The 24,056-nt window shown below is 40.0% G+C and overlaps 1 protein-coding gene across 1 annotated transcript in view; it reads right to left on the reverse strand.

Moving 5' to 3' along the window:
* The window catches only part of SPON1 (spondin 1), a 295,842-nt gene that overhangs the window by 213,562 nt on the left and 58,224 nt on the right, over window positions 1-24,056 (reverse strand). The window contains exon 3 of the mRNA XM_053562823.1: window positions 10,769-10,902. Coding sequence (XP_053418798.1) covers window positions 10,769-10,902 — 134 coding nt within the window. The remainder of the gene's footprint in view (window positions 1-10,768; window positions 10,903-24,056) is intronic.

Genomic DNA, 24,056 nt, shown 5'->3' on the forward strand with positions numbered 1-24,056 from the left:
GTTGTTTCCTTAGATGTACAGAAACTTTTCAGTTTAATTAAGTCCCATTTGTTTACTTTTGTTGTTGCAATTGCCGTGAAGTCTTCTTCATAAAATCTTTTCCCCAGGCTGATATCTTCAAGCATTTTCCTCACACTTTCTTAGAGGATTTTTATTATTTCATGCCTTAAATTTAAATATTTTACCAATCTTGAATCAAGTTTTATAGGTGGTGAGAGGTGCAGGTCCAGTTTCAGTCTTTTACATGTGGTTATCCAGTTCTCCCAACACCATTTATTGAATAGGGATTCTTTTCCCCATTGTATGTTCTTGTTTAATTTATCAAAAATTAGGTGGCTGTAAGATGTTAGTTTCATCTCCTAGTTTTCTATTTGGTTCCAAATGTCAATTTGAAACAATCTGTTTTTGTGCCAATACCATGCTGTTTTGATCACTATGGCCTTGAAGTATAGCTGAAAGTCTGGTAGAGTGATACCTCTGGCTTTGTTTTTATCACTAAGAATTGCCTTGGCTATACAGAGTTTTTTCTAGTTCCATACCAAAAAAAAAATTATTTCTTCCAAATCTAGAAAGTATGATGATCGTATTTTAATGGGTATTGCATTGAATCTGTAGATTGCTTTGGGAAATATAGAGCTTTTGATAATGTTGATTCTTCTTAGCCATGAGCATGGTATGTTCTTCCATTTGTTAATATCTTCTTCTATTTCATTTCTTAGAGTTTTGTAATTTTCATTGTAGAAGTCCTTCACCTCTTCTGTTAGGTATATTCCTAGGTATTTCTTTTTCTTTCTTTCTTTCTTTTTGAAGCTACTGTGAAGGGAATTGTGTCCTTGATTAGCTCCTCATCTTGGAATATACAAAGGCTACTGATTTGTGGACACTGATTTTATATCCTGAGATATTGCTGTATTTTTTTTTTTATCACTTCCAGAAGTCTTTTTTTTTTTTTTTTTTTGTAGAGACAGAGTCTCACTTTATGGCCCTGGGTAGAGTGCCGTGGCCTCACATAGCTCACAGCAACCTCCAACTCCTGGGCTTAAGCGATTCTCTTGCCTCAGCCTCCCGAGTAACTGGGACCATAGGCGCCTGCCACAGCGCCCGGCTATCTTTTGGTTGCAGTTTGGCGGGGGCCAGGTTTGAACCCGCCACCCTCGGTATATGGGGCCGGCGCCTTACCGACTGAGCCACAGGCACCGCCCAACTTCCAGGAGTCTTGTGGTTGAGTCTTTGAAGTTCTCTAAGTATAAGATCATATCGTCAGCAAAGGGTGAGAGTTTGACCTCCTCTGCACCCATTTGGATGCCCTTTATTGCTTTCTCTTGCCTGATTGTATTGGTTAGAACTTCCAGCACTCTACTATTCAGCACTATATTGAATAGTAGTGGAAATGGAGAACAACCATGTCTGCTTCCAGTTCTAAGTGGTAAAGCTTTCAGTTTTACTCCATTCAGTATAATATTAGCTGTGGGTTTGTTGTAGATGGCTTCAATCAGATTAAGAAATATCTCAAAAAAAAAAAAAGAAGAAGAAGAAAAGAAAGAAAAAGAAAAGAAATGTGCCACGTATGCTTAAATTCTTAAGTGTTCTAATTAGAAAAAGATGCTGAATTTTATTGAATGCTTTTTCTACATCTATTGAGAGGATCATATGGTCTTTGTTTTTGCTTCTGTTGATATGGTGAATTATGTTTATGGACTTGTATGTCTTAAACCAGCCTTGCAACCCTGGGATGAAACCTACTTGATTGTGATGAATGATTTTTTTTTTTTTAATGTGTAGCTGTAATCTATTGGCTAGGATTTTACTGAGGAGTTTTTCATCTATATTCATTAGTGAAATTGGTCTAAAATTCTCCTTTGTAGTTGAGTCTTTTCCTGGTTTTGGTATCAGGATCATATTTGCTTCATAGAATGCATTGGAGAAGATTCCTTCATTCTCAATTTTTTGGAATAATTTCTGCAGTATGGGTATAAGCTCTTCTTTGAAGGTTTGATAGAATTCTGGCATGAAGCCATCTGGACCAGGGTATTTTTTGGTTGGGAGTTTTTTTTTTTATTGTTTCTTAGTTTTCAGTTCTTGAAATTAGTTTGTTCAAGAGATCTATTTCTTCTTGGTTAAGTCTAGGGAGAGGGTATGATCCCAGGTATTGATCCATTTCCTCCACTTTGTCAAATTTCTGGGCATAGGGTGACACCTTTAAGTCAGTGGGTAGGGCATTGCCACATATACCAAGGAGGGCTGCAAGGTTGGTGGGTCCGAACCTGGCCTGGGCCAGCTAAAACAACAATGATGACTGCAACAAAAAAATTAGCTGGACGTTGCAGTGAGAGCCTGTAGTCCCAGGTACTTCAGAGGTTGAGGCAAGAGAATCACTTAAACTGTGAGGTGTGACACCACAGCACTCTATCCAGGGTGACAGCTTGAGACTCTGCCTCAAAAAGGAAAAGAAAAGAAAAGAAAAAGAAAAAATTCTGGACATGGAGTTTCTTGTATTACTCAGAGATGATCTCTTGTATCTCTGTGGCATCTGTTGCTATTTCCCCTTCATAGTTTCTGATAGAGGTAATCGGAGATTTTACGTTTCTGTTTCTAGTTAATCTGGCCAAAGGTTTATCAATTTTATTTTTTTAAAAAACTACCTTTTTGTTTTATTAATTTTCTGAATGATTCTTTTCAATTTCTTTAATCTCTGATTTAATTTTGGTTATTTCTTTTCTTGTGCTGGGTTTTGGATTCGATTGTTCTTCTTTTTCCAATTTCATAAGATGGTTCTTGAGTTTGTTGATGTGCTCTCTTTCTGTTTGTCAAATGTAAGCATCTAATGTGATAAATTTCCCTCTTAAGACTGCTTTTGCTGTATCCCACAGGTTTTGGTAACTTGTGTCTTCATTGTTGTTATGTCTGAGGAATTTAATGATTTCCTGTTTTATCTCTTCCTGAGCCCAACTGTCATTCAGCATAAGGTTGTTTAATTTCCAAGTCTTTGTGTGGGGATGAACGTTTTTGTTGGAGTTGAGTTCCACCTTTATTGCCTGTGGTCTGAGAAGATATGAAGTATAATTTATATTCTTTTAATTTTGCTGAGGTTTGATTTGTATCCTAGGATGTGGTCAATTTTAGAGTACCTACCATGGGCTGATGAGAACAATGTATATTCCTTAACTTTGGGATGGTGTGTTCTGTAAATGTCTATTAATCCCATTTATTCGAGGGGCACATTTAAGTCCTTTGTATCTTTGTTTAGTTTCTGTTTAGGGGATCTGTCCAATTCTGTCAGAAGGGTGTTAAAGTCCCTGGCTATTATGGTGTTTAGGAGATATCATATTGCTCAGACTCATCAGGGTCTGTTTCATAAATCTGGGAGCATTTAAGTTGGGTGCATAAATACTTAAAATTGAAATGTCTTTTTGTGGAATTGTTCCTTAGACCAGTATAAAGTGTCCTTCTTTGTCTTTCTTAACTTTAGTTGCTTTAAGTCTGCTTGTATCTGAAAATAAGATTGCAACCTCTCCTTTCTTCTGCTTTCCATTGGCCCATTGGCGTGAAATACTGTTTTCTATTTTGTAACACTGAGTCTTGATTTGTCCTTCAAGGTCCAGGAGGCAGTATATGGATGGCTTGTGCTTTTCTATCTAATCAGCCAGCCTGTGCCTCTTCAGTGGTAAATTCAGTCCATTGACATTTATTGAGAAAATTGATAAGTGTGGTGGAGTCCCATTCATCCTCTTTTGTGGAAGTTCGTTGTGTAGTTGTATCCTTTGCACCATCCTGGAAGCTAAGTTTTGACCTTTGGCTTCTGGGTGTTTGCTTTGCTGTTGGTCCATTGTTGTGGTCAGTGTTGAGAATAGGTCTAAGCATTTCCTTGTCTTAAGAGCTTGTCTTATGGTGAATTTCCTCATTACTTGTATATCCACAAAAGATTTTATTTCTTCATCAATTTTGAAGCTTAGTTTAGCAGGATACAGAATTCCAGGCTGAAAATTGTTTTAAGAATGTTGAAGGTGGATGACCATGCTCTTCTGGCTTGGAAAGTTTCAGTTGAAAATGTCTACTGTCATCCTAATGGCTCTGCCTTGGTAGGTCAGTTGGTGCTTACTCCTGGATACTTGAATTTTTTTTCTTTTGTCTTGGCTTTGGCCAGGTTCATTACAATCTGTCTTAGAGAAGCTCTGTTTGAGTTGAAATGACCTGGGGTTTGATACCCATCTGAAAGGAGTGTTTCAGTGTCTTTAGTAAAACTTGGGAAGTTTTAATTTGTGATAGTCTCCAATAGAGCTTCCATACCTTTGGGACAATCTTCTTCCCCTTCAGAAACCATTATTATTCGTGTGTTTGAATACAAATGGAGTCTCGTAGTTCTCTAAGTGCCTGTTCTACCTTCTCTCTCTTGTTTCATGCCTCTAACTACCTGGGTTAATTTGAAAACTTTTCCTCTAATTCTCAGGTTTTTTCTTCTCCATGGTCTAACCTATTTTTGATACTTTTACTATATCTTTGAATCCCCTGACTGTCTCCTTCACTTCCATAAGCTCTGTCATCTACTTTCTATATTCTACATATCTCTCATTCGACTTTTAGTTATGTCTTTCCATTTTCTCGTCCATTCCTCCATTCATTTTATTATCTTTATCATCCATATTTTAAATTCCCTTTCTGTCAAGTCCATTAATTCTTTATAGGTGGAGTGTTCTGCAGTAGCTGCCTCATGGTCCCTTCGGGAGTTCCTCTGTTTTGGTTTTTCATGTTGCCCAAATTTTTCTATTGGTTCCTCCTCATGTGTTCTTTCTTCTTATTCACCTCCTGTTCTCCTTTTTCCTTTTCACTGCCTCCTTTGCTTCAAATAGAAGTCCTTGCTCTTGATGACAATATGTTGCAATATGTTTCCGGTACACCAGGTGGTGCTGTGTTTTTTTAGGAGACAGCACAGCCAGCAACCTCTAGGATCCTTATTCTAAACTTATTTGCCTTCAGTGATTGCCTGATTGTTTTGTCAGTATGCAGACCCTGCTGGGTTGGGATCTTAAAGCTCACAAGAATCCTTCGGGGGGGGGGGTGTCTCACAGTGCCCCCAACTCCAGTTCCCATGGGGTGCGTAAGTCCCTCAGCCTGTCCATAGAGTGGAGCTCTGATCCCAGCAGGTGGAATTAAGATAGCCATGCTTTAGGCCCCTGCTACAACCTTCTCCTGATCTTCCCACAATGGCAACCCCCTGGCTGCTGAGACCTTCTCAGTATGGCTGCCTAGCCAGCCACCAAACCTATGACAAATCCACTCCAACCAGCATTCAAATCTGATTGCTGTTCAAGTCTACCCATTCTTCCAAGCTTTCCACTTAATGCATAGCTTCCCCCAACAACTGAAAACTCCAGAAAGGCTTCCTCCCTTCCTGGACTTCTGTTGGGGGGCAGCTAATCCTAGCTGGTCACAATCACTTGCTTAATTCATCAGATTTCCACTGCTCTGGATCATACTCTGTACCAGCTCACCATCTCCTGGCTGTTCTTCCTAAGCTATGACTCTGGGTAAGGTCCCTGTGCCAGGTATGGCTGAGTTCTCTCTTTTTCCCCAGTCATTCTAGGGGAGCTCAGCTGGACGGTCCTTTTGGTCTGCCGTCTTGCCTCAACTCCAGAACTTCTGTAATTTGACTACCCAAAGGACTGTAAAAAACTGGTCAACATAGGACTTTCCATCGAGTACATCTAGTGCATGTCTGGTTTATGAAAATTAGCTCAACTTAAGGAGGTGGTCAACTATGGAAGTTCTACTGTATTCCACAAATGGATGTGAGACAACTATAATTATTTATTTTGGGAAAAATAGGTAGATTTCAATTTCCCATCTGCACTGGATATCTGTGGTTTTCTCTTCCAGATTCTTTTGTCCCCTACTCTGTACCTCAGAGAATAATCTATATGAATTATATAAATGGGCTCTTTTATCTGTTGGACACAGGCCAAAGGGGAGAACCCTTGGGGGATTATGGAAAGGGAATCAGGCTAGGGTTCCCCCAGGCTAGTTGCTTCTTTTGACCAAAGGTCTCAGCTCCTGTAAGGTAGTGGTCCTCTCCACCCCATCTCTGCCCCCTCCTCTGGCCTCTTCAGGCAGAGGTGACATAGGCTTCCTCCACAATCGTTTGCCTTTGGCATCTCATTTTGAGCATGTCATCTATTTTAAGTGAGGCTTATTGATACTGTATCCTTCACAACATTACATTTCAGGAGGATTAAAGACCTAAATTGATTTAAAAATCTATAAAAATATACAAAATATAGGGATATATTTATAGCCTTGGGTGTAGAAAAATTAAAGTGAAGATTGGCAGAATCTTAACGATTGATAACATCAAGAACTGTTGAGCAAGTAAGGATTTAAGCTTTCTTGTTCACAGTCAGGGGGAGTGTTTAAGTCAGCAAGCTTCTTGGAGGAAAATCTGGCAGTATCTATTAAAATTATAAATGTGCTTCCCTTACAATCCCATTTCTTGGCATCTACCATGGATAAAAGCTTGTGTATTTGCTCAAAGAGGCATGCATCAGGATGTCCATCATAACATTATTTGTAATAGTAAAAAACTGGAACAGTCTAAATGTCTATCAGCTGTGGAATAATTAACATCCATAGCATAGATTATAAGCAACAGTTTTTTAAAAAAGCTAGATCTGTATGTATTGCCCTAGTCGTATTTCTAATACATCTTATTTAGTGAAAAAGCATTCAAGTTTAGGACATTACATGTAATATGATACCACTGTGTAAACTCAAATTCCCACAAAAATGAAACTGTGTAGCTTTATGAATACAAATGTATGAATAAAAGTTTAAAAGTTTAAAACCTATGCACACAAATTGAATCTATTTCTGCCTTTCTGTAGGAACTTCTGGGATTTATTGGGGGAGATGACATAGACTTTTTTACTTTTTCTATATTACATAGTTTTCTGTATTTCACTACTTTCTATATTTGAAAGTTTACAATGTAAATGTTTTATGTCTTATAAAATTATTTTTTTAAAGATAGTTTACATATTATTCCTTCAGAAAACATAAATAAAAGAAAGGAAGAACATAGATGTTAGAGCTGAACATGGATGTGTGACTTCAAGAAACTTGCTTAATTCCCCTGGAACCTGTCTCTTTTGTTTTGTTTTGGACTCCAGAAACCTCTGTCTTGGATTTTATGAGACTGCTTTTCCTCACAATATACCCATATTGGAAAATTGAAACAAAAGGCAAAAACTCATATTAAATAAAGAAGGTAAATCCAATCAATTCTACAAAGAATAGTTTGTAAAAGAAGTAGCACCAGGAACCAACTAGAATAAGCCAGGAGAGTCCCAGTAGGAATTGTAAAAAGAGAATTTGGGAAGATGTACATGTGCCCCTGATACTGACCCTGGCCCTGATACTGCCCCTGCCCCTGACCATTCTTCATGAGAAAGCCAGATCCAGCACACCTCCTACAGAGGCACTGCTGCTTCCAGTTGGGACTATGACCCCAGAAATCTAAGGGAAGTAGCTGGTCTGAAGGGGCATGGCGCATGCTCAAGTATTCTCCCTGGAACTGAGCCTTTATCATAAGTTCCTCCAGTGCCAGTTAGTTTGGGGATGGGTAAAGAGGGAAGGGGCTACTTAAAAGAAGCCAATACTGTTGCCCAGCAGCAATAGCACCCACAGGGATGGAACAGACCAGGGACATCCCTCCTTTATGTTTATGTGGTAAGAACCCCACATTGAGGTTGACCTCTGCTCATCCAGACCCTCTGTAAAATGGGAGCAGCAAAGCCTGCTAGACATGTGCTGCGTTCTTACTATAAAGTGTTGGCTGACTTTTTTTCTCTCCCCCACCTGACCTATAGGACCCTCTGTTCTGGGGGTATGTATGCCCTGCATTCCTGGTCACTGAGAGGCTTGGTTACATTCATTGAAAGAATGAATGAATAAGGGCGGCACCTGTGGCTCAGTGAGTAGGACGCCAGCCCCATATGCCGAGGGTGGCGGGTTCAAACCCAGCCCCGGCCAAACTGCAACCAAAAAATAGCCGGGCGTTGTGGCGGGCACCTGTAGTCCCAGCTACTCGGGAGGCTGAGGCAGGAGAATCGCGTAAGCCCAAGAGTTAGAGGTTGCTGTGAGCCGTGTGACGCCACGGCACTCTACCCAAGGGCGGTACAGTGAGACTCTGTCTCTACAAAAAAAAAAAAAAAGAAAGAATGAATAAATGAACAAGCCACACATGTTAATCGTTAATGGACAGAAATATGCTCACATATGTTGACTGTTAATGGGTAAACAAGAGATGCCTTTCTGGCTCCCACCAGGAAGATCAAATACTTCTGGGTTTTAAGAATAATAAATCAAAGAAAACCAGAGATCTGGGTCAGAGGGATAAAGGCTTTTTGGGCAGGAAGACTCATCATGTAGATCTGACATTTTCCAACCACCTACTTTGGAGCCCCAGCCTCTAATTGGACTTCCATAGAGCGGATGTGGGTATCACTAGCCAAGCTAGGAACTCAGTCTCCCGGCTGAGAAACTAAATACCTTAACAGACCCACATACAGTGATGACACTGGAACCCGGACCCTCAGCCTCTGGGCCCCAGCAATTGACACAGGATTTAGTCAATGACTCCCAACTCCTCTTTTTTGCCCCATTCCCTCTTTCACTTCATCTCAGAAACAACCAGAGAAAGTCAAATATGCTCCCCAAACCAATCACATAAGATGCTTTACTTGTAGTTAGCCCACCACCAGCTTCCCCGTGCCAGGCCAAGAGCCTCCGATCAGAGCAGACCTAAAGTCTTCCCTTTTTCCGCTATAAGGTTTTCTCACTCTTCTGCCTGCCTTTGAGACTCTGCCAAATGCTAGTGACAGCAGCTGACTCCTTTGCTATATAGCAAGCTCTGAACACACATTTCTGTTCTCATTTCTTTGGTTTTCATTCATTTCCATAAGTCCTTCTCCCATATTTTGACCAGATACTATATATATATGTCATATATCAACATGTATAGATGATAAGATTTCATTACAACTTTTTTTAAAAATGACCAATGTAGATTAATGCCAAGAACCAAACTTCTCAAGGAATTTAAGAGAAGGATGTTCAGCTTGTGTTAAACTAAGAAATAAACAAATGATGTTCAGACAGATGGCAGCAAAAGGAGGCCAGACTAAGACAAGGCTGAGTCTGGACAATGGACAGATGCTTCCAGAGCTTCTCTGAGACATTTTTCATAAGCCAGGCATAGTAAAAGTCTAGGAACCACAGAGACCCAAATGCCAACATCTTCTCAGGAGTGGGCTGAAGTTAACCACAGCTGTAAGTGTGTTGAAATGTCCTTATTTGACACATGAACCAATATAAATAAGGCCTCAGAGCAGTGTTTGACAATTTTTTTTAATCTCACAGCACACTCAAACCTATCCATGACATACTTAAATTATGTTGATCCAAAGAAAGAGTGAAAATAAGAATATACTTACTGTGTTTTGCACTTCTTTAGAAAATAATTTAATTAATGATCTTTAAAAATTTCTGCAGCACACCTAAGACCTCTCATGGCACACTATTTTAAAATCATTGCCTTAGGGGCTTTAAAAAAGAGGAAAATCAGGGTGGCGCCTGTGGCTCAAGGAGTAGGGTGCCAGTCCCGTATGCCGGAGGTGGCGGGTTCAAACCCAGCCCTGGCCAAAAAAAAAACCACACACACACACACACAAAAAAAGATTACATGTTCATTATTAAAAAAAAAAAAAAAAAAAAAGAGGAAAATCATTGGAAGTATGGTCCCAGCCCCTACTTCCATGGAGAGATGACTTCTCAGATGCTGGCTTTGGAGCCTGTCCATCTACCCATGATGATGTGCCTGTCTGAAATCCTAAAATTCTCAATATCATTCCAAATAGAACTTAAAATTTATTTAAAATGGATTATGATTATATATCCCAAACTGGTGAATGTTAATACACATTGCCAAATTAAAAAAAAAAAGAGAGAGAGAGAGCTTTACAGTTGAATAAGTTTGGCAAACGCTGAGTGAAACCAAATTAAACGAATTTCCTTTTACTGGGACTTCGCAAAATCTTCGTTATGCTAATATGTGTTGTGAACCTACAAGAAGAGGATGCAGGATGCAAATAGTTGACTTCAGAAATTGTTTTCCTGCCTCTAGCTTCTTACATTTCCCAGGACAGCATTCTGTGGCACACAGTTTTGGAGACACAGGTTTGAGACAATGCACAGGTTTGCTCCTCCAAAAGGAGGATATGAAGGCCAGATAGGAAGTGGCGCCTGAGGGCAATTTTGATGGTCAAGGGTAGGGTCATAAAGCTGAGCTTGGGGCTAATAGAGGTTACATCTGGGTCTCAGGTCAGCCTCAATGCAATTTAAGGATTCTAGGTGGTGTGTGTTCTGAGAAAAGAAAAAGTATTAAATTCCAGATGGAAAAAGCCAAAGATTATCTTCACTTGGTTTGTAATTTTTCTTAACCAGCCCTAATATTATTACTTCCAGTAAGGTAGAGAGAGGCAGGAGAATCATTCTATTTAATGAAAATAGAGATTCAGGCAAATGATTTTTTATAAAGAACTTTACCAATTGGAAGCTTATAGTGCTATTTTAGAATTGAGATAGAGGAGGGCAGAGAGATGATACAACTTATCTGATGCCCAGCAAGCCACTTTTCTTCCTGGAACAACACCGCAAAGTCCTTGATGAACTTCAGGGAAGGAGCCTGACAAGCTGTAAGGAGTGGGCGTTTACTTACTTCAGAATCACACAGCCTGTTCCTGCAGGGGGCGCTATCCAAAACACCTGGATCCGCGTTCTCCTCCGTGGTGTGCTTTCAGTGACAGCAACAGGGCAGTTGCTCATAAACTGTGTTTCTTCTTCATCTATGATCTATGGAAAACCAGTGGAAAATTAACACATGAAAATGCATTGTCACATTGGGAGAGCTCCTAAGTTTCTGAGTTGAGACTTCCTCAATTTTATTTTTAAAACTGTCATTTTGTGTTAGCAGCTCTATATCCCCAGGCACCAGAATAGTGCCTGGCATGGAGTCCCAGTTAACATTTGTTGAATTAACATAATATGAAGACAAGGATTAGGCACATCTTCTATGCTCTCTGGGACCAAATCTTGTGTCAGCACTTTGAGGAACCAACCACTAGGTGACGATCTTGCTCATTTCACTAGAACAACCTGTGTCCCACTTTAGGAAAGGAGGAGAAAAATGGGATGGGATAATCCAAAGCAAATAGAGCTAGACTTTATGATTCAGCTACTTAAAATTAAAAATGTTAAAAGAAAACACCCTTTTGGAGGAAGTATAGTACAGTACATAGTCTCCCAGCTCGATAGCACTTTTTACTTGTACATTACATCTGCTTGCCAATATTCTCCCAAGTTACCCATCATGGTTTACCATAACACTACAGACAAGATGGCAGCCTTTCCCATTCTCCAAGGCTGTTCCAGCTCTTCTGTCTGCTTGCTTCTGGGTTTGCTGTGGAACTGTAATTATAAATTAGACCCAAAAGGATCTTTTGAGGGAAATCACTAAATCCAACTGGTTTTAAGTGTCATTGCTAATTAGCTGGTAGGAGTTATGTCATGAGTAGTGTTAGTAGCCTTAATAGACAACATTTACTGAGGATTTAGTATGCTCCAGGCACTACACTAAGCACTTTATCTGAATTACTCATTTAACTTTCAAATACAATCTTAGGAGATTACTATAACCATACTGTATTTATTTTACTTAAAAATTTTTCTTTTTAGGACAGCAGACACAAAGAATTAGGTCATTCAAATGTCTTAGTTCATCATATAATTTAATCACTAGACAAAGCAAAGGCTAACTCTATTACTTTCTGTTTAGCTCTATAGTTTTGATCCTATTTCCATTTCTCTCCTCTATTTAGCATTCACTCCTAAGTTTATGCCCTTTTGAGTGTGTGTGTGTATTTCCATGAAATTATATAGATATTTAGCTTTTTAATTTTTTTTATTCAACTTTATGTCAGCGTTACTATATGTGAATGTGATTCATTGTTTCTGACTATTGCCTGGTATTCTATGCATCCATTCTTCCAGGAAGGGGCACTTAGCTGACTTCTAGCTCTTTGTCTCCACTAACATTGCTGCAATGAATAACCTCATGCTACTATACTTGTGATCAGAGTTTCTCAGCAACATAAACCAGGTAGTGGGATTGCTGATTTTTGGGTTGTGGGTATAGTAATATTAGTTTCACTAAGCACTTCCAGATTGTTCTGCAGAATGGCTTTTTATTCTATCAGCTATGCATAGTGTTCTCAATTTCCCCATATTCTCACCAGTACTTGTTAATGCTGGACTTTCTAATTGTTTCCAGTCTGATGGTTATAAAGTAATATCTTCTTATTTTAACAATGGAAAATTTGGGCATCTTTTCATAAATTTATCATGTTTCCCTTCTGTGAATTGCCTACTCAGAATCCTTGCCAATGAATTTTCATGTCTTTTTCTTGCTGATTTTTTAGAATTTTCTAGATGTGAATACCATTTCATTTACAAATACGTTTGTCTTTCTGTCACCAAAATGTTAATCTTATCTTCAGAATTTTTTATTTAACAAGAATAACTTTCATTTTGTCAAATTCATCAACTTCTCTCATATGGCTTGTACTTTTATAATCTTGGCTAAAAACACTGAGAGCATACAGGTATTTTCCAACCTTTTCTTCTGTCAGCTTTATAATTTTATCTATCACATCTAGATCTTCAATCCATTTGGAGTTTATTTCTTTTAATATGATAGAGTAGGGACACAACTCCATTTCCTCATAGCATGAGCTACTTTTTAAAAAAATTAATAAATTTCATTTTTTAGAGCAGTCTTAGGTTCATAGCAAAACTGAATGTCAAGTACAAAGAAATTCCACAAGTCCCCCATCCATACACACACACAGCCTCCCCCACTATTAACATCCCAGACCGGAATGGTCAATTTATTACAATCAATGAACCTATGATGACTCATCACCATCACCCAACATCCATAGTTTACATTAGGGTGCTATCTTGGTGTTGAGCATTCTATGGGTTCTGACAAGTGTATAATGACATGTATCCACCACTACAGTATTATACAGAATAGTTTCACTGTCCTAAAAATCCTCCGTGCTCTGCTTATTCATCCCTCCCTCTTCAGCAACCATGAATCTTTTACTGTTTTTGTGGTTTTGCCTTTTCCAGAATGTTGTACAGTTGGAATTATACAGTGTACAGTTTTGCAGATTGGATTCCTTCACTTAGTAAGATGCACTTGAATTTCCTCCATCTATTTTCATGCAGCTCTTTTTTTTTTTTTTTTTTTTAACACTGGATAACATTCCATTGTCTGAATATACCACAGTTTGTTTATCTACTCACCTACTAAGGATACCTTGGTTATTTCCAAATTTTGGCAATTGTGAATAAAGCTGCTATAAACATTCATGTGAAGGTTTCTGTGTGGACATAAGTTTTTAATTCATGTGGGTAAATACCAAGGAGCACAATTGCTGGATCACATGGTAAGAGTATGTTTAGAATTATATGAAACTGCCAAACTGCCTTCCAAAGTGGCTGTACCATTTTGCTTCCCCACCAGCAATGAGTAAGAGTTCCTATTCCATATCCTACACAGCATTTACTGTTGTCAGTGTGTTGGATTTCGGCCATTGAAATAGGTGTGTAATGGCATCTCATTATATTTTTAATTTGTAATTCCCTAATGTCTTGTGATGTTGAACATTTTTTTTCAAATGCTTCCTTGCCATCTGTATATCTTCTTTAGTGAGGTTTTTGTTCAGGTCTTTTCCTTATTTTTTAATTGAGCTGCTCACTTTCTTCTTGTTGAGTTTTAAAAATTCTTTGTATATTTTGGATAGCAGTTCTTTATCAGATGACTTTTGCAAATATTTTCTCACAGTCTGTGGCTTGTCTTTTCATTCTCTGAACATTGTCATTTGGAGAGCAAAAGATCTTAATTTTAATAAAGTCCAACTTATCAATTATTTCTTGATATTTCTATGCTTTTGGTGCTGTATCTTAAAAAATCTTTGACACATACAACGTCACCAAGGTTTTCTTCTATGTTATCTTATAGTTTTATAGCTTTGCATTTTACGTTGAGGTCTGGGATCAATTTTAAGTTAATTTTGTGAAGTGAATTCTAGATTCTTTTATTCTCTGCATGTGCATGTACAGTTGTTCCAGCATGTTTGTTGAAAAGACTATTTTTGCTCTATTGTTTTGCTCCATTGTCAAAGATCAGGGGTCTATTTCTGGGATTGCTATTGCATTCCATTGCTCTGCTTGATGTCCTTTCATCAATACCAGGCTGTTTTGGCCCTACCCCTTCTTCCTGTCTCTAACAATTATCCCTTTACTCTCAACTTTTGCCCCAACTGAATTACTGCCATTAGCCTTTTAAGCACATTCAAGTCTTTTCCATTCAAAATTTAAGAGCCCTCAGGGTGGCGCCCCGTAGCTCAGTGGGTAGGGTGCTAGCCACATACACCCAGGCTGGCGGGTTTGAATCCAGCCCAGGCCTGTCAAACAACACTGACAACTGCAACAAAAAAATAGCCAGGCATTGTGGTGGGCACCTGTAGTCCCAGCTACTTGGGAAGCTGAGGCAAGAGAATCACTTAAGCCCAAGAGTTTGAGGTTGCTGTGAGCTGTGACGCTACAGCACTCTACCCAGGGCTATATAGTGAGACTCTGTCTCAAAAAAAAAATTAAGTGCCCTCACTTAACATTTCATCTCCTTCTAGACTTGGTCTTATCTTTCCTCTCTCCATCACAATCAAATTACTCATGTCTCCAATACTTACTGTCTTCACTTCCCCTCCCACTCATTCTTCAACCTAGTTCTGAGAGTTTTCAGGCCACCCTGCTACTGAAATGCTACTGAAATAACTCTAGCTAAGACTTCTGCAAAGCTTAATCCAATGGATACCATGTAGCCTTTCTACCTGACACACTCTCTTCCATGGACTTCAGTGCCATAGCTTCCTCTTGGTCTGCTCTCCTCCCAACCTTCCCCACTTACTCTCCACTTTCTTCCACTGATCAGCCTCCTCTACTGGCCTTCAAATTTGAATTGCTCAAGGCCCAGTCCTAACCCCTCTCTTTATTCTTTTTCTGTAGGTAATCTCATTCAACTCATAACTTTAATTACTACCTTCGTGTAGAAGACTCATAAGTTTATACCCCAGGCTTGGTAACTTCTATGAATTCCAGGCAAGTATCTCCAACTTTCTTTGACTTGTATTTCCCTTTGGATATATCAAAAATATCCCATTAATAACTAACCTAACCATCTCCCCTCTAACCTGGTCCTACTCCAATTGTGTAAGGCAAAACACTGGGGTCCTCCTTGGCTCTTCCCTCCCCTCCATTCTCCATGTCCATGTGTCCATTTTACCTTACAAATATCTCCTGCATTTCTTCCAGCATTCCTCCAATTATCCTATAATAAACTAGCATCATTTTATCTATGAACTTATATAAAATCATTCTTTTAAAAAATGTTTATTTATTTATTTTTAAGAGACAGGATCTCATTCTGTCATGCAGGCTAGAGTGCAATGGCAAGATAATAGCCCACTGCAGCCTTGAACAACTGGGCTCAAGTGATCCGCCTGCCTCAGCTTCCTAAGTAGCTGGGGCTACAGGTAGAACCACTGCACCCAAGCTGAAAATTATTCGCACTAGTTCTTTATATTTCCTCTCTTGCCTTTCTTTAGTTAGTTAACTATATTTCAAGCCAGTGGCCTTTTAAAAATACAAATATAATCACTGTATCATATCTCCCTCCTTACAACAATTCACCAGTTTTTCACTGCTTCTAGAATCAAGACTAACATCCTTAACAGGGTCTAGTCCCTGCCTTCCTACCTCTAGACTCACATTGCCCCATCTCCCCACTTGCCTTCTGTATTCAGCTCCACTACTCATGTGCTTTCTCCTGCCAAAGCCTGGTCAATTCCTGTGCCTTTTTTTTCTTTCTAAATCATTGTTTCCTGAGCACTTTGTATGGTGCCTCGTACACAATAAGTATCCACTGAAGAATTAGGTATACTTGCCCCCTCCCCTTGGTTTTGAGACTACTGGCTTTCTGACGTGGCTATAATATCTGCTTTAGCTCATTTAATTAGACAACTCCCTGGACTTCCTCCTGTATTTGGCCTTTGTTTTCCTAGATGATCATTAATAGCCTTGATAGACTAGGCATGGGGGCTCAAGCCCTGTAATCCCAGTGCTTTGGGAGGCTGAGCCATGAGGATCTCTTAAGGCCAGGAGTTTGAGAACAGCCTGGGAAACATAGCAAGACCCAATTCCTACAAAAAATTAAAAAACTAGTTGGGCATGGTGGTACACTCCCTGTACCCCTGGCTACTTGGGAGGATTGCTTGAGCCCAGGAATTCAAGATTACAGATAGCCATGATTGCATCACTCCACTCTAGCCTGGGTTGATATAGTGAGACCCTATGTGTAAAAATAAAAAATAAAAATACCACAATTAAAAAAAAAACCTTGATAATAATACCAATAGCTAGTATTTTTGAGCACCCCCCTCCCTTGATGCAGGACTTTGCATATATTATTTCCATTCCTCTCAAACACTGAAAAACAAGCATTACTAAGCCTACCCTTTAGGAACTAGAGTGAAGCATATGGGTTCAATAACCTGCCCAAAGTCACATAGAGGCCAAACCAGGGCTTGAGCTCAGCCCTACCTGGCTGTAATTTCACTTTTTCCCCTGTCCCACCAAATAGCATCATCTCCCTTATGACAGGTAAGAAGTTTCTCTCTAGTGAAGCCTAGTCTAAGGGTGCCAAATGCACTGGACCAGCTCACAACAAACCACCCCACTCTGACAGACGCACAAGTACTTGGTAAAAGTCAATAGTACTTTTGCTCCGTATTTTCTTGATGCACTCTTAGATCCCCTTCTATAGCCTTGTTGGTGTGAGGGTAGATTTGCAAATCATGTGATTTTCTTACACTGGCAGAACTGCAAGTCTGGGAAGGCCCTTCTTCATTGTTAGTAACAGAGCACTTTTGCAGGAATTTTGATTCCTAATTTTTTAAGGTCTTTGGGAAGGTTCTAAGTTATTACGTTTGGAAAGTCAAAGTAAGTACTTACATAGCATTAATTGAATATTAATCCAAGTATTAATTGAATATAATGTTGTCAGGTTTTTAACATGACCATATCATTGAATCTTTGATAGTAATAAAAGATTTACAGATGAGGAAATGAGACTCAGCGTGAGCTGGAATTCTGATCCAGGGCTGTCCAAAGCCAAAGTCCATCCTCTTCCCAGGTGAACTCTGACAAGATCTTAGAGCGGGGTAAGGTCTGTGGCCAAGAACTGAAACAAAGAAGAATGTTTGCCAATCCATAGAAGCCAACTCAGGTAAATACAGTTGTTTATCCACAACCTCAGTTGCCAGATGGTAATTAAGCATTGAACAGAAGGAGTTGTTTCCTCAGATTCAGCGAATGTGCTCAACATTGTTTGTTTCTCAGAAAATATCAGGTTCTTCTGCAAAACTGGGAGCCCATCAGAACCTGCTCTCTTTCCTTTCCCTAGTCCCACACGTCTCCGCACTTTTCATGGCTTACAGCAAACCTTATAATCCCACAATATCACCCATCAACTAAAGGGCAGTCACTTATTTCAATCTTTGGTTTCTTCTCTGAGTAACTGAGACCAGAAAATTCAAACGTATTACAATGGGGAAGTTGTGCCTAGGGGTGATTTTTATTTCTTTTGTGTGTTTTTTGTAATTTCTAAATTTTCTACAAAGATGATGCATTTAGATGAAGAGATTCTTAATACATTTTAAAGAACCTCATTATAACATTCCAAGGATTACATTTCCATTTTACATATAGGTCAAAATAAACCTTTTCAGATTAAATTTAGAGTCATTTTGGTACAGATTTGCTGGTAAGGCAGCTGCTTGATTAAAAAGTTCTCTTAATCTGTGACTGGATCCATCCAGGCAGGTGAAATAACCAGGTAAGGAGGACCCAGATTTCCACCAAGGTTTAGACAAGTAGACAAGGTTTGATTTCCAAAATACGTGTCAGTCTGTAATTAAAGCACCTGGTTAGGTATCTGGTCATGAATGCATCTTTTCAAATATTTGAGACATTCTAAGATACCCTGTCAGCAGTATTTGCAAGGCTTCCAAACTTTTCATTAATCACAATCTCAGTCCTGATCACGTGCCACATCCATTTTGAAATCTACATCATGACTGCTTTATCCCTGAGGATGTCTACTCATTCCTCATCCTTTTCTTTTCAGACTTGACTACACAAAACTTCTTTCCTAAATCTCACTTTGGCTCCCCTCTTCAACTCTGGTCTGGATTCTCTCCTGTGGCATTTTGCCTTATCCTTTCTGGTCCAACAGACACAAGCATTAAAGTCCTTAATGAAGCCTCAAGTGTCATATAACAAGTGGGTGAACCATGGCAGTGGGACATCTAAGGGACCACTATTCAGAAGTCCCTGTAGGCAGCATCTGGGGCATTTATCTTCAGGAAGCAGAGCCCAGCATAGAGATTAGGGCTAATGGTCAGGTTAGGTTTTCAGTTCTCACATGAGAGCCAAGAAGTCAGACCATTAGAATAGAAACTTGGAACAGCATTGACAACAAGATACTAGTCCCTTGAACATGGACTTGGAGCAGAATTAGTAGAAGTTAGGCTTGAGAACATGGGCCTTGGCATAGAAGGGGTTTCTGCTATGGACGGTGTGAGATGTGATTAAGATAACAACTCGGGCACCCCATGGTTGATGCTGGGGCGCCAAGACCAAGGACACCCATCACAATAGTGATGTGGTAACCTCCAGTGGGGCACAGCAACTGCCTAGACAAGCTGTGTTCAAGTCTGGGTCCTGGGTGGACTAGGTCTGACACAGAGGGCATTGCTACATCTAAATATAAATTATTAAATTAGGGAGTGTAGGGGCACTGGCACTTAGGGAGTGGGATGGGGAAAGAGAGAAGATATGTGCTATGAAATCATCTAGTAAGCATTTCTTCTCTGTGATCTGTGAGAAGCACATGAATGCTGGGGTCAGGTAGATTTGAACTAAATCATGGCTCTGCCACTTTCTAGTTAGATGACTTTGGTCAGGCCAAGCCACTTGACCAATCTGAGTCTGCTTTCCCATCTGCAAAATCAGGATGATACCCATCTTGCTGGGTGGACAGAGGCACAGATAAGCTAGCAGGTAGGTACAAAGCATCCAGCACCTGTAACAAGCTGCCCTTTATGTCGAGCAACACTCTCCCCAGCCATCATGACCCACATCCTGGGGCAAGTATTTTCTCAACATCTCAGGCTATGATCACAGGGAGAAGACACCCTAGAGAGGGGAAGCAAGAATAAGCTTTCATTACTACTACATAAGAGATACCATGTATTTATTCATTGCAGAAAAATCAAAAAATGTGGAGGAGCAAAAAATATGAAATAGACATTACTGGTAGCTCTGCCACTGAAGATAGTTACTATTAACATTTTGATGTATATCTTTTCAGATTATATATACACATATGTACAAATGCAATTCTGACAAATAGGATTATACTGAACTTCCTATCTTGTAATCCATCTGTTCACTCCATAATGCATCATGAGGATTTTTCCTTTCCATTCGATAGCTAATCTCAGTAAAATATTTTTTATGGCTGCATAATAGCCCATTTTATGGATAGTCTACATTTTATCTAACACACCTCAAAGTGTTGAACATTTTGTTGTTTATAATCTGGGGCTATTAGGATGATCTCTTCTGGCCAAATTTAACATCTTAGTTTTTTTGGGAGTGAAATTAATGAGTTATTATTGCCGGATCTGCCCAGAAAGGGATTTCTAAATACTCCAGTAAAATCTGAGAGAGAATCCAAAGAAAATAATCCCAGTAATCATCAAATCACCTCTTCCTAGTTTCTTATGTGTATTTTTCAGTTGGCAAGTCGTGAAAGGAAAGATAAGCTGCTTTTATCTTTCACGAAAGAGATTTCAAGACAGATTTTTAAAAAATTAAATAAAGAGTTTTACCTTTATTGCTTTAGAAAGTAGGTATATTATAGAAAAGTTAACCAGGACAGAAAAGTAAAGGGGGGGAAATTTCATACTGTTTGAATAATTTTGTCTTGTTTCCTTCTAGTCACTTCTCCATGGATATTCTGAAATTTGCAAGCAGCTGTGTTCATTTTATGTGTATAGTGTCAAGTTTTGTTTGTTCCATTTGTTCTAGGAGCCTTGATATTTTTCCAGGTTTTTCTAAACTCATCAGGAACATAATTTGAATGGCTGCATTGGCTGAATTATTCAGTGTGACTCTTGTCAGTGGTCTGTCTTCTAAGAGATACAGATTTTTTTTTTGAGACTGAGTCTCACTTTGTTGCCCTTGATAGAATGCTGTAGTGTCACAGCTAACAGCAACCTCAAACACTTGGGCTCAAGCAATTCTGTTGTTTCAGCCTCCGGAGTAGCTGGGATTATAGGTGCCTGCCATAATGCTTGGCTATTTTTAGAGACAGGGTCTCCCTCTTGCTCAGGCTGGTCTCAAACTCCTGAGCTCAAGCGATTCATCTGCTTTGGCCTCCCAGAGTGCTAGGATTACAGGTGTGAGCCACTGTGCCTGGCCTAAGCTATACAGATTTGAACCCAAATCCTGTCTTCTTTCCCTAGAAAGACCCTCATTCCTGTTCCCTATATCCCTTCAACAAAGTTACCAGCATTCCTTTTTGCACTAGCGAAATTGATTCTTACCTCCATTCTATTCATCTTTCTCATCTTACCTGCTTTGTTTTTGCTTTCCCAGGGATATACCCTCCATCTCCCAGACCTGAGAAGCACACAGGGACCTGGGGAGGAGGTGACATGGCCAGGAGCACTGTCAGCAGCCCTTCTGGCATCTTGCCCCGGACACATGGCCTCCAGTACACAAAATTTTAATTCCAAGAGCCACCACATTGAGTCCCCCTGCCCCACCCCAAAGCAGATTAATCCTCTAGGCTCTGAGGTTGTTTCTCAAACTGGGAGCAAACACCATAGGCCAGGCTTGGGGGCAGGACTGGGCTGGGACGTGTAGGTGCCCTAGGCAGGCTAATAACCTGGCCCCCTTTCAAAATGATATTTTCTAAACGTTTGCCCAACATTCATTTTCAGGAAAGGCTGAGTGCTGAGTGGGAGGAGGAGACTGGGCAGACTGCTGGCTCAATACACGCTCACTCTTTATTGCCCTAAACTTGCATACCTCACCCAGCAACTAAGAGGCCCGAAGGCCAAGGAGACACCATCTCTCCTCACTTAAGTGCTCCTGGGGTTTTTCCCTCCACCAGCAGGAAAGGGTGCAGGGCCTGGGAGAGCCCAACAGCCTATTCACTATTGGTATGACTCTGGCAAGTACCTTAACTTTCCTGGACTGATTCTCCTTGTCTATAAAATGGGGATAATAATAGCACCTACCCCAATCGATTGGGAGGATTCAAATGAGTTAATAAATAGAAGCTGCTGGCCCAGGGCTATCACTTGGATAATTACTGATAATAATGAATATCATTATTATAATTTTCCCCATCACATCCCATTGCTGGCAGTGTTTAGTGCTTCTTATCTGGGGCACTAGCCCAGCTGGCCTGCACCCAACCCCAGCTTCATCTTCCCTGTAAGGATTGGAAGATACCAGCAAAAGTGGAGATAGGCTTTGGGGAACTGGTAATTTACCAGGGTTGGATAACATTCAATAAGCAAAGAGATCTCTCCTCTAGAAAAACCAGAAACTGAGGAAGAAATCTTCAAACCAGGTGAAATATGCCTGGTGGAATCCTGAAAGTAGCATTGGGTAGTGAAGCAAGAATGTGTGGACTCAGAGCCAGGAAGTCCTGGGTCTTATTTCTGTCTTAGTCACTGAATGACCCTGGGTGTCCTTATCTGGGAAAAGGCTGTATCATGCACATAAAAGATGTCCTGGGCACAGAGCCTCACAGGGAGCCTGGAGTGGATAAGTGCCTGATAACTGTGACTTCCTTTGAGTTCCTGAAGTGACAATCAGAGAATGGACCCTGACAGCATCTTTAGTGTCTAAAACTGTTTTCAACCTTTGTTTCTTTGTTTGTTTTTTATCTCACGGCACACTTGAACCTATAGTTAAACTTCCATGGCACCCTTAAATTATGTTGGTTAAAAAAAAAAGTTGAAAAATGAATATGCTTACTGTGCTTTGAACTTCTTTTGGAAAATAATGTAATTAATCTTTAAAGAATGTTCACAACACACCTATCCTGTCATGGCACACTAGTTGAAAACCACAGGTCTAGAAACAGGTGATTGATGCACATAGGCTGAATAAGTGGGAAGATTTTCATTTGCCGACTGTAGAACCCAGGGAATCTCAGAATATCTAGTATTTAATAAGCACACACTCTACAGGGTGTCCCCAAAGTTGCCGTACATAGAGAAACTGGGACATCGTTGCCAAATGTACCTTTATTTACAAAAAATACTCATTATACAATTTTACTAAAAATTTATAAAATATCCTCTGCATGTCGGCCACCTCTTTCTGCATACACACAAAGTCTTCCCTCCTACTCATGGTGAACACATTCCAAAATATCCTTTGTTATGCAAGTTTCCCCAAGTATGGCGACTTTTGGAACACCTTGCATGCTCTTGCTAACTTGATATCCATTATTTCACATAATCGTCTCAATAATCCTGTGAAGTAGGAAGTATTCCCACTTTAAAACATATTTAGAAACTGGGATGAGTGGTGGGGACTGGACTCTTGTCCCCCACAACTCCAAGGCTAATAACTACTGGATGGAACACACTGTCTCCTCATCTTTCACTGGGGGACCTGGTGTCAGTTTCACCTCAATGCTAGAAAATTACCCTGATAAATAGCTTTAAACAAATAGAACCATGTAATTGGGGAATTTTGTCCTAGGAAGTCTAATGCTTAAGAAATAAATCAGCCTTTTAAGTTTTATATTGCAGTATAGTTGAAATGTTTAATTATTGCCAGAGAACAGTATAATGCAGTACTAAAAATGAGTAATTGAAAAGCCCATCAAGGCAGATGAGGCATCTTCTCACTGAATGGCTCTTGAATACTGTACATAATTATTTCATTCAGATTCATGATCAACTCAGCAAAATGTACATCCCTCTATCCTGCTCTGCCTAAGTAGTTGAGGAAGTCTTTTTATATTGTGCTAACACCATTAGGAATGGACAAATGAATGTCTCTTAGAGGCTAAAGGGGCTGGAGACAGCTTGATTGCATTTAGTGAAGGGAAGAGTTAGGAGTGAAAACTCAGTTTGCCAAAGCCCCTCTGCATCCCTGTCTCTGGGCTGAGGGGTTACTTGTATTAGGTATGTTAGTTCTTTTAAAATCCACAAGCGGCCTGAGAGGCAACTTCATTTTCTGTATCTCAGGAGAAACGGAGCCTCAGAGTAATGTTAGGATTTGATCAATTATCGAAGCTCATGGTAAACTCATACTGGGCAGTTTGATTCCAAACCAGTGTCCTCTCTGCTATATCATCAGCCTCCGGAAAGACCCTGTGCATCCAGGGAGGGCTTAGAATTTTGAGAAGAGGTATCTGGGGAGGTCAGCTGCAGAAGAAAACTGATGCTGGCTGGATTTTATTTGCAGCTCTGGCTCATTAGACATCTGAGTTGCAGATGCCCTGTCTCACCCCACTCCCTCATTTCTTACTATGTCAGAGCCTCAAGAAAAGAGGGATCCAGACCTGTCTCCTTAAGGGATACAGTTTTCCAAGCATTCAGCCTCCCCACCCAACCCACATCACCCCAGGCGACGGGTTTATCAGAGGCACAAGTTAATCATCTCATCTTGCCTCTCCCAGAGCCTGCAGAGTGGGAGTTCTTGGCAAATTCAGTTCACTGGCAAGTGCAGACAGATGGCTGCCTGGATGAGATGACAACCTTTGTTTCTGCTCTCACGCATAT

The sequence above is a fragment of the Nycticebus coucang genome, chromosome 14, assembly GCF_027406575.1.
Source record: "Nycticebus coucang isolate mNycCou1 chromosome 14, mNycCou1.pri, whole genome shotgun sequence".
In the NCBI taxonomy this organism is placed as follows: Eukaryota; Metazoa; Chordata; class Mammalia; order Primates; family Lorisidae; genus Nycticebus; species Nycticebus coucang.